The 12,059-nt window shown below is 38.0% G+C and overlaps 1 protein-coding gene across 1 annotated transcript in view; it reads right to left on the reverse strand.

The window, feature by feature from the left end:
- Nucleotides 1-12,059, reverse strand: part of ankrd28a (ankyrin repeat domain 28a) — a 123,791-nt gene that overhangs the window by 25,057 nt on the left and 86,675 nt on the right. Inside the window, exons 15-17 of the mRNA XM_061983217.2 lie at nucleotides 5,703-5,843; nucleotides 5,503-5,614; nucleotides 5,394-5,420 (exon numbers count right to left, since the gene is read on the reverse strand). Coding sequence (XP_061839201.1) covers nucleotides 5,394-5,420; nucleotides 5,503-5,614; nucleotides 5,703-5,843 — 280 coding nt within the window. The remainder of the gene's footprint in view (nucleotides 1-5,393; nucleotides 5,421-5,502; nucleotides 5,615-5,702; nucleotides 5,844-12,059) is intronic.

A 12,059-nucleotide genomic window follows, 5' to 3' on the forward strand; every position in this document is an offset into this window, starting at 1 on the left:
CAACCGCCGAGGTAAGCACCCGCCCCCATAGAACAGGAAGCGCTTCTTCTTCTACTGTAAGCTACCGCCCGCCCCCGGAAGAAGAAGAAAAAACGCGCGGATATCACCGTACGTTTCATTTCCTGTTTACATCTGTAAAGACCACAAAATGGCTCCTACTAAGCGAAAAGGATCCGGTTCATAAAAAGACGCAATCTCTCCATCCGCACACGGATTACTACCGTATTTCACAGCAACTGATATTCCTGTGAACCGCACTGTGGAACGGGAGCACGTACGGTGAATATTCGCACCACAGGGAATGAGAAGTCATCCTTCACTGTGGTTCTAGCTTGCCATGCTAACTTCCACCCATGGTGATATTCAAAAGGAAGACCTTGCCAAAAGAGACCTTTCCAGCCGGCGTCATCATAAAAGCTAACTCGAAGGGATGGATGGATGAAGAAAAGATGAGCGAGTGGTTAAGGGAAGTTTACGCGAAGAGGCCGGGTGGCTTTTTTCACACAGCTCCGAAGGCGAACACACCTTCACTAAGACGGGCAGACAGCGCCGGACGACATACGCCAACATTTGCCAGTGGATCGTAAATGCCTGGGCAGATATTTCGGTCACAACTGTGGTCCGAGCTTTCCGGAAGGCAGGATTCACAGAACAACAGCGACACTGACTCCCGATGACTTCGACGAGACGGAACCGGCCATTTTGGATACCACGCTTGCGCAACTTTTCAATTCGGACACCGAAGACGAAGAATTCGAAGGATTTACGAATGAAGAATAACTTCAGAAGGTGAGCGCTATGTTTATTTTGTGTGTTGTGACATTAACGTTCGAGCAACATTATGTTACTATTGCTCTACACCATTTTGAATTTTACTATGTTTGTGATTGCACATTTGCGTACATTTTGGGACAGAGTTGTTAGAACGCTGGTTTTTAATATATTATTAAAGTTTGACTGAACTATCTGACTGTTTTTTTGACATTCACTTTAGCGCAGCGTTTTTTTGACATTCACTTTAGCGCAGCGTAGGCGCGGCTTATAGTCCGGGGCGGCTTATTGGTGGACAAAATTATGAAATATGTAATTCATAGAAGGTGCGGCTAATAATCCGGTGCGCCTTATAGTGCGGAAAATACGGTAAATGCTCGTGCCATTATCTTGACATAATGATATGCGTTCGGCATCGTGATTTTTTCTTTCATCTCCGTAATATCGCTAAAATTCGTTCGTTGACTAAATTTCTCCACATTTTAGTCGACGAAAATGACAGTAAAATAGTTTTAGTCATATTTTAGTCATCAAATTTAGTTCTAGTCGACTAAATGTATCCACATTTTAGTCGACGAAAATGACAGTAAAATAGTTTTAGTCATATTTTAGTCATCAAACTAATTTAGTTCTAGTCGACGAAAATGACAGTAAAATAGTTTGTCATCAAATTAATTTAGTTTTAGTCAACTAAATTTCTCCACATTTTAGTCGACGAAAATGACAGTAAAATAGTTTTAGTCATATTTTAGTCATCAAATTTAGTTCTAGTCGACTAAATGTATCCACATTTTAGTCGACGAAAATGACAGTAAAATAGTTTTAGTCATATTTCAGTCATCAAACTAATTTAGTTCTAGTCGACGAAAATGACAGAAAAATACTTTTAGTCATATTTTAGTCATCAAATTAATTTAGTTTTAGTCAACTAAATTTCTCCACATTTTAGTCGACGAAAATGACAGTAAAATAGTTTGTCATATTTTAGTCATCAAATGTAGTTCTAGTCGACTAAATTTATCCACATTTTAGTCGACAAAAATGACAGTAAAATAGTTTTTGTCATATTTTAGTCATCAAATTAATTTAGTTTTAGTCGACGGAAATGACAGAAAAAGTTTTAGTCATATTTTAGTCATCAAATTATTTTAGTTTTAGTCGACTAAATTTCTCCACATTTTACTCGACGAAAATGACTGTAAAATAGTTTTAGTCATATTTTAGTCATCAAACTATTTTGGTTTTAGTCGACTAAATTTATCCATATTTCAGTCGACAAAAATGACAGTAAAATAGTTTTTGTCATATTTTAGTCATCAAATTAATTTTGTTTTAGTCGACGAAAATGACAGTAAAATAGTTTTAGTCATATTTTAATCATCTAATTTAGTTCTAGTCGACTAAATTTATCCACATTTTAGTCGACAAAAATGACAGTAAAATAGTTTTAGTCATATTTTAGTCATCAAACTAATTTAGTTCTAGTCGACGAAAATGACAGAAAAATAGTTTTAGTCATATTTTAGTCATCAAATTAATTTAGTTTTAGTCAACTAAATTTCTCCACATTTTAGTCGACGAAAATGACAGTAAAATAGTTTGTCATATTTTAGTCATCAAATTTAGTTCTAGTCGACTAAATTTATCCACATTTTAGTCGACAAAAATGACAGTAAAATAGTTTTTGTCATATTTTAGTCATCAAATTAATTTAGTTTTAGTCGACGGAAATGACAGAAAAATAGTTTTAGTCATATTTTAGTCATCAAATTATTTTAGTTTTAGTCGACTAAATTTCTCCACATTTTACTCGACGAAAATGACTGTAAAATAGTTTTAGTCATATTTTAGTCATCAAACTATTTTAGTTTTAGTCGACTAAATTTATCCATATTTCAGTCGACAAAAATGACAGTAAAATAGTTTTTGTCATATTTTAGTCATCAAATTAATTTTGTTTTAGTCGACGAAAATGACAGTAAAATAGTTTTAGTCATATTTTAATCATCTAATTTAGTTCTAGTCGACTAAATTTATCCACATTTTAGTCGACAAAAATGACAGTAAAATAGTTTTAGTCATATTTTAGTCATCAAACTAATTTAGTTCTAGTCGACGAAAATGACAGAAAAATAGTTTTAGTCATATTTTAGTCATCAAATTAATTTAGTTTTAGTCAACTAAATTTCTCCACATTTTAGTCGACGAAAATGACAGTAAAATAGTTTGTCATATTTTAGTCATCAAATTTAGTTCTAGTCGACTAAATTTATCCACATTTTAGTCGACAAAAATGACAGTAAAATAGTTTTTGTCATATTTTAGTCATCAAATTCATTTAGTTTTAGTCGACGAAAATGACAGAAAAATAGTTTTAGTCATATTTTAGTCATCAAATTATTTTAGTTTTAATCGACTAAATTTCTCCACATTTTACTCGACGAAAATTACTGTAAAATAGTTTTAGTCATATTTTAGTCATCAAACTATTTTAGTTTTAGTCGACTAAATTTATCCATATTTCAGTCGACAAAAATGACAGTAAAATAGTTTTAGTCATATTTTAGTCATCAAATTATTTTTGTTTTAGTCGACTAAAATGACAGTAAAATAGTTCGTCATATTTTAGTCATCAAATTTAGTTCTAGTCGACTAAATTTATCCACATTTTAGTCGACAAAAATGACAGTAAAATAGTTTTTGTCATATTTTAGTCATCAAATTAATTTAGTTTTAGTCGACGAAAATGACAGAAAAATAGTTTTAGTCATATTTTAGTCATCAAATTATTTTAGTTTTAATCGACTAAATTTCTCCACATTTTACTCGACGAAAATTACTGTAAAATAGTTTTAGTCATCAAACTATTTTAGTTTTAGTCGACTAAATGTATCCATATTTCAGTCGACAAAAATGACAGTAAAATAGTTTTTGTCATATTTTAGTCATCAAATTATTTTTGTTTTAGTCGACGAAAATGACAGTGAAATAGTTTTAGTCATATTTTAATCATCTAATTTAGTTCTAGTCGACTAAATTTATCCACATTTTAGTCGACAAAAATGACAGTAAAATAGTTTTAGTCATATTTTAGTCATCAAATTATTTTTGTTTTAGTCGACTAAAATGACAGTAAAATAGTTTTAGTCATATTTTCCATTTTGTCCACTAGCGACGCTGAGATCATTATTCATGCGTTCGTTACGTCTCGTCTCGATTACTGTAACGTATTATTTTCGGGTCTCCCTATGTCTAGCATTAAAAGATTACAGTTGGTACAAAATGCGGCTGCTAGACTTTTGACAAGAACAAGAAAGTTTGATCATATTACGCCTATACTGTATATACCTTTATATACTTATAAACATACCTATACTGGCTCACCTGCACTGGCTTCCTGTGCACTTAAGATGCGACTTTAAGGTTTTACTACTTACCTATAAAATACTACACGGTCTAGCTCCAGCCTATCTTGCCGATTGTATTGTACCATATGTCCCGGCAAGAAATCTGCGTTCAAAGAACTCCGGCTTATTAGTGATTCCCAGAGCCCAAAAAAAGTCTGCGGGCTGTAGAGCGTTTTCTATTGGGGCTCCAGTACTATGGAATGCCCTCCCGGTAACAGTTAGAGATGCTACCACAGTAGAAGCATTTAAGTCCCATCTCAAAACTCATTTGTATACTCTAGCCTTTGAATAGCCCCCCTTTTTTAGACCAGTTGATCTGCCGTTTCTTTTCTTTTCTCCTCTGCTCCCCCCTATCCCTTGTGGAAGGGGAGACACACAGATCCGGTGGCGGCATGGCGTAGTGGGTAGAGCAACCGTGCCAGAAACCTGAGGGTTGCAGGTTCGCTCCCCGCCTCTTACCATCCAAAAATCGCTGCCGTTGTGTCCTTGGGCGGGACACTTCACCCTTTGCCCCCGGTGCCACTCACACCGGTGAATTGAATGATGAATGATAGGTGGTGGTCGGAGGGGCCGTTGGCGCAAATTGCAGCCACGCTTCCGTCAGTCTACCCCAGGGCAGCTGTGGCTATGAAAGTAGCTTACCACCACCAGGTGTGAATGATTGATGGGTTCTACATGTAAAGCGACTTTGGGTACTTAGAAAAGCGCTATATAAATCCCAGTTATTATTATGGATAGGGTGCTGGCTGTCCGGGGTCGGGACCCGGGGTGGACCGCTGGCCTGTATATCGGTTGGGAACATCTCTGCGCTGCTGACCCGTCTCCGCTCGGGATGGTTTCCTGCTGACCCCACTGTGGACTGGACTCTTACTGTTATGCTGGATCCACTATGGACTGTACTCTCACAATATTATGTCAGACCCACTCGACATCCATTGCATTCGGTCTCCCCTAGAGGGGGGGGGGGGTTACCCACATATGCGGTCCTCTCCAAGGTTTCTCATAGTCATTCACATCGACGTCCCAATGGGGTGAGTTTTTCCTTGCCCTTATGTGGGCTTTGTACCGAGGATGTCGTTGTGGCTTGTGCAGCCCTTTGAGACACTTGTGATTTAGGGCTATATAAATAAAGATTGATTGATTGATTGATTGAAGTATCACCCTTATTTGACATATTACTTAGATTTCACTTTTTGCAGTGTACAACATTCTTACCACGTCAAGAGGGGTTTCACTTGCCATCTGGAAGAAACAAACAAAGAGTAGAAGTTTTGCTCGCCAGTAATTGAAAAACAATCTGCCGCACAGCGGACTAGAGACTCACCAGCTCCAGAGAGAGAGTGCGGCCGTAGGCTGAGGCGTAGTGGACCGCGCTGTACCCCTCCTGGTCCCTCACGCCGGGCTCGGCGTTGTTTCTCAAAAGGTACTCCACACATCTGCGGCGATCCCAAACAAAGAATGACAGGTGAGCATTCGTTTCCCCGTCAGTGTGACAACGCGGATGTGTGTGCTCTTTGAACCGACTTTCCGTCGGTGTCGGCTGCGGCGGCGTAGTGCAGGGGGCCGCAGCCTCTCTGGTCCAGCTCGTTGACGCTCGCCCCGGAGCCCACCAGGGCAAACAGACAGTGGTAATTACAGTTGGCTGATGCATAATGAAGAGGGGTCCTGTTAAGGGCAGAGTCAGCATCTTTATATGCACATTACCTACTCTCGTGCTCTCTTTTCTGTCTTGAACAGGGGTGTCCAAACTTTTTCTCCAAAGACAATTAAAAATTAAAGCTGCAAGCAGCATTGGTCGGGCCCGCGTATTTGGCAGGTGCTAGTCCTAACTGTCCCAATACTTTTGTCCAGTGATAGTCATAAGTGTCCCAATACTTTTGTCTACTTTTAGTCTGAAGTGTCCCAAGACTTTTGTCTAGTGTACCTACCTTGTCTGCATTGTGTGGGCACGTTGGTGCTTCCTGCTTTTAAGCAGCCATCTTAAAAAAACAGCAGCGCGGCGGGTCTTTGAAGGCTCATAAAATCAAAACCGGAGCAGTTAGAAAAAAAGCGCTTCTGTCATTGTAATCAGGCCCGGCCCTAACCAATCTGACGCCCTAGGCAAGATTTTAGGTGGCACCCCCCCCCCCCCCTCACAAGAAACCAAATAGCTTTATCTTTGACCTTTTTCTTTTTACTTACAACTATACCTAATATATAAAGGGGTGGACAAGTGACTATTACCTGCAGGGCAAACATTAGCTAACCAGAAGGCAATAACAATGTAAACAAAAACACCTGCTTAAAAGATAATACCTGAGGAATGTAAGGTGGGAGTACAGTAATTACCTAACATTACATTATTATTTTCCATAACAATGTAGCCCCCTCCACAATATTAACCCGACGTTAAAACAGAACTAGCTATTTATTGATTAGCAATTGCCGAATCATGTAACATTAGCTTAATGCTAACAAGCCAGGTTACTATCACATTCTGTAACAGACAAATAATTTCATGTAGGCTAACGTTACCTACCTGCTACCTCTGTCTTTTCTCATTTCTACTCCTCTTCTTTTCTCTTTTTTCTTCCTTGGGCACCTGACAGTTTTGGCCGTTTTGACATCTTGTGTTGATTTTTTGATGTGGTGACGTCCAAAAAGAGTCATGATACGGGAAGGGAGGGGGGGTGGGGGGGGGGGGGGGGCACTGGCGTGGCACTGGCGTGGCGCCCCCTGATGGACGGCGCCCTTAGCATTTGCCTATACGGCCTATGCCACGGGCCGGCCCTGATTGTAATCACAAGGGTTCAAACTCTCTCCTGTGTTAGTTTGAAGGCGAAACGACAAACGCGCTCAGAGGAGTTCGTTTTTGAAGGAAGGTGACCGGTTTTTACAAAAAATTTGTTTTGAAGGGGGAATAGCAAACTTCCTGTTGATTTTTGCTGGGGGTTGTCAATTTATGAAATGTAGGTCTAAGTGAGACCTACATAGAGGTTTTTGTTTCATGTCTCTCCGACCTTCCCAGTGGGAGTTACGGGCAGTTTTGTCATTTTTTTCTTCCAAAGAGCAGTTTTTTTTCCGTTCTATTAAAAAATTGCAGTAGAGCGCAATTTTGAGATTTGGGGTTAGGTTTTTTTTAGATCGCAATGTTTGCCAGTCCTGATGTGTGCGTTCAGTTTGGTGAGTTTTGAAGCATGTTAAGGGGGTCAAATTACAGCTCAAAGAGGCAAAAGTGACTGTTTTTAGTACTTTTTTGTCTTGAAGGGGGAATTGCCAACTTCCTGTTGATTTTTGCCCGAGGATATACAATTATAAAATGTAGGTGTAAGTCAGACCTACATAGGGGTTTCATGTCTCTCCGACCTTCCTAGTGGGAGTTACAGGCAGCTTAGTTTTTTTGTCTTCCTAGGGGGCGCTAGAGCGCAATTTTGAGTTTTGGGGTTCGGTTTTTTTATTAAAAGGCAATTTTCGCAGGTCCTGATGTGTGGGTCAAATATGGTGAGTTTTGAAGCATGTTAAGTGGGTCAAATTACAGCTCAAAGAGGCGGCGGAAGAAAAAAGACAATTAAAGCTGCAAGCAGCGTTGGTCGGGCCCGCGTATTTGGCAGGTGCTAGTCTTAAGTGTCCCAATACTTTTGTCTACTTTTAGTCTGAAGTGTCCCAAGACTTTTGTCTAGTGTACCTACCTTGTCTGCATTGTGTGGGCACGTTGGTGCTTCCTGCTTTTAAGCAGCCATCTTAAAAAAACAGCAGCGCAGCAGCATCAGCGCAGCGGGTCTTTGAAGGGTCATAAAATCAAAACCGGAGCACTTAAAAAAAAAAAAAGCGCTTCTGTCATTGTAATCACAAGGGTTCAATCTCTCTCCTGTGTTAGTTTGAAGCTGAAACGACAAACACGCTCAGAGGAGTTAGTTTTTGAAGGAAGGTGACCGGTTTTTACAAAAAAATTGTTTTGAAGGGGGAATAGCAAACTTCCTGTTGATTTTTGCTAGGGGTTGTCAATCTATGAAATGTAGGTCTAAGTGAGACCTACATAGAGGTTTTTGTTTCATGTCTCTCCGACCTTCCCAGTGGGAGTTACAGGCAGTTTTGTCATTATTTTCTTCCGAGGAGCAGTTTTTTGTGCGTTTTATTAAAAAATTGCGCTAGAGCGCAATTTTGAGATTTGGGGTTAGGTTTTTTTATTACATCGCAATTTTCGCCAGTCCTGATGTGTGTGTTCAGTTTGGTGAGTTTTGGAGCATGTTAAGAGGGTGAAAATACAGCTCAAAGAGACAAAATGGACTGTTTTTAGTACTTTTTTGTCTTGAAGGGGGAATTGCCAACTTCCTGTTGATTTTTGCCCGAGGATATACAATTATGAAAACTAGGTCTAAGTCAGACCTACATAGAGGTTTTTGTTTCATGTCTCTCCGACCTTCCTAGTGGGAGTTAAAGGCAGTCTGTTTTTTTTCCCCTAGGGGGTGGTAGAGCGCAATTTTGAGTTTTGAGGTTTGGTTTTTTGATAAAAAAGTTTTGCCGTATATTACTGATGTGTGTGTAAAATTTGGTGAGTTTTGAAGTATGTTAAGGGGGTCAAATTACAGCGCAAAGTTGCGGAAGAATAATAATAATAAAACCTTACAAATTCAATAGGTCCTTATGTCCCATTGCATAAGGACTCCCTTTAGGAGTCCTTATACAATGGGCCATGCGGGCCCTAATAAAAGCCTACGGGTGCCATTTTCATATTTTTCATTTTCAAAACCGATACAGTAAATGGTATAAACTCAAACTCATTTTACCTCAAAGGCCGCATAAAGGAAAATCTATTCCCACACGAGCCAGACTGGTAAAATCATGGCATAATAACTTCAAAATAAAGACAACTTCATATTATTTTCTTTGTCTTACTTTGGCCAAAAATAGAACAAGTACATTCTGAAAATGTACATACTACATCATCCTATCTATAATAATTATCTTGGCAAAACACTTGACGTAAGTTGAAAACTCTGAGGAAACAATTGGTGAAGTTTCAAACACCATGAAGAACACAATGAACTTAGACTTTGTCTTTGTATTTTTACAAAGCCATTAAACTTTAAGCACTTCCTGTTTAGCATTCTAACGTTGGCAGTTTATTAAAAATGTTTGGATGGAAACAACAATGGACATGGAAAATTGGGTCAACTATGTCACGCCCCATAAGCCTGACTGTAATTTTTCGAATTAGTGATTGTACTGTTTAAAAAAAAAAATGCATTACTCCCTATACGTGTGTATATATATATATATATATTATATATATATATATATATAATATATATATATATATATATATATATATATATATATATATATATATATATATATATATATATATATATATATATATAGATATATATATATATGTATGTGTGGGAAAAAACTAACATTGGCCACAAATTCCTCACTCTGATTGACAAACACTTCCCCAAAGGCAACACCCTAAGAAAAGTATTCAACAAGAACAACATTAAATTGAGCTACAGCTGTATGAACAATATACGACAAATTATCTCAAACCACAACAAAACAATTGCAAATGAGCCGTCGGCCCCCGGACAGAGCGACCCCAAAACCAACAAAGGCTGCAACTGCCGCAAGAAACCTGATTGCCCTCTCAACGGGGGGTGCTTACAAACATCAGTTGTTTACCAATCTAAGGTAACACGCAAGGACATTAACACATCCGACACATATGTAGGATTAACCGAGGGAGAATTCAAAACCAGATGGAACAATCACAAGGCTTCTTTCAGGAACCAAAACCTGCGGAATACCACAGAACTCAGCAAACACATTTGGGACCTCAAAGACAATAATGTTGAATATTAAATAACATGGCAAATTCTTGCATCCAGCACACCTTACAATAGTGGTGATAAAAGATGCAACCTATGCTTGAAAGAGAAACTGTTTATTATATACCAATTAAAATTAAAAAATTAAAAATATTGCAATGGCGCCCCATAATACACCTGCAGTGAACCTGTTTTTATGTTTTTATTTATTCTATTTTAATTATTTATATTCTGTTTGTGTTGTGTTGTGTTTGCTCGGTACTCGTTTTATCTTTTAACCTGTTCATTGTACAGCACTTTGGCTACCCCTGTGGTAAATTTTAAATGTGCTTTATAAATAAAGTTGATTTGATTTGATTTGATACCGTCCAGACCTGTCATCCCTCAACAAGCGCAGCGAAATTGTATCAGCATGCCGCCATAGACGGAAACACCTCCTAGGTAACACATGAGCCAATCACCACGCCCCTAGGCCAGCCTGTACCCACCCACTCTGTGCCCTATATAAACCATGGTATGTGAATGCTTCCATTAAAATCTCCTGACGATTGAGGGTACCCCCCTCATGAAACAGGCCTGTAGAGATGAAGTAGTCTTGTGATTTTTTTCCCACACATACATATATTGCGCTCTACTACGGTATCGAGCACTATTTTTTGGATAAGCTTATTAAGACATATATATATATATATATATATATATATATATGTATGTGTGGGAAAAAAAATCACAAGACTATTTCATCTCTACAGGCCTGTTTCATGAGGGGGGGTACCCTCAATCATCAGGAGATTTTAATGGGAGCATTCGCATACCATGGTTTATATAGGGCACAGAGTGGGTGTGTACAGGCTGGCCTAGGGGCGTGGTGATTGGCTCATGTGTTACCTAGGAGGTGTTTCCGTCTGTGGCGGCATGTTGTTACAATTTCGCTGCGCTTGTTGAGGGATGACAGGTCTGGACGGTAAATAATAAACAGTTTCTCTTTCAAGCATAGGTTGCATCTTTTATTACCACTATTGTAAGGTGTGCTGGATGCAAGAATTTGCCATGTTATTGAATATTCAACATTATTGTCTTTGAGGTCCCAAATGTGTTTGCTGAGTTCTGTGGTATTTTGCAGGTTTTTGTTCCTGAAAGAAGCCTTGTGATTGTTCCATCTGGTTTTGAATTCACCCTCGGTTAATCCTACATATGTGTCGGATGTGTTAATGTCCTTGCGTATTACCTTAGATTGGTAGACAACTGATGTTTGTAAGCACCCCCCGTTGAGGGGGCAATCAGGTTTCTTTCGACAGTTACATGCTTTGTTGGTTTTGGAGTCGCTCTGACTGGGGGTCGACGGCTCATTTGCAATTGTTTTGTTGTGGTTTGAGATGATTTGTCGTATATTGTTCATGCAGCTGTAGCTCAATTTAATGTTGTTCTTGTTGAATACTTTTCTTAGGTTGTTGTCTTTGGGAAAGTGTTTGTCAATCAGATTGAGGAATTTGTGTCCAATGTTCGTTGAGACGTTTTTGCTGTATGGGGGGTTGTACCAGATGATGTCGTTTCGTTTTCTGTTCTTTTTTGGCTGGTTTCCTGGCGTGGGTTCATAGGTGAGGGTGAAATTGTATCCGCTTTCATCAAGGGCTTTTTGGTACGGGGCGGTTGCTTGGTCAAATTCAGCTTTGCTAGATGACAGCATCGATAGCCTTTTATTGATTCCGGTAGGTATTCTTTTCGTGGTGGTGGGTGGGTGGTTGATATATATATATATATATATATATATATATATATATATATATATATATATATATATATATATATATATATATATATATATATATATATATATGTATGTATATATATATATATATATATATATATATATATATATATATATATATATATGTATGCGTGTGTGTATATATATATATATATATATATATATATATATATATATATATATATGTATCTGTTTGTATTTTATTTTATTTCTGATTATTATTATTATTATTAATGTATTATTATTTATTTTTATTTTTTGTTTATTTAATTGATGTATTTGTAGATATTACTTTGTTTTTTTTGC

Source organism: Nerophis lumbriciformis, linkage group LG21 (assembly GCF_033978685.3).
Source record: "Nerophis lumbriciformis linkage group LG21, RoL_Nlum_v2.1, whole genome shotgun sequence".
Classification (NCBI taxonomy): Eukaryota; Metazoa; Chordata; class Actinopteri; order Syngnathiformes; family Syngnathidae; genus Nerophis; species Nerophis lumbriciformis.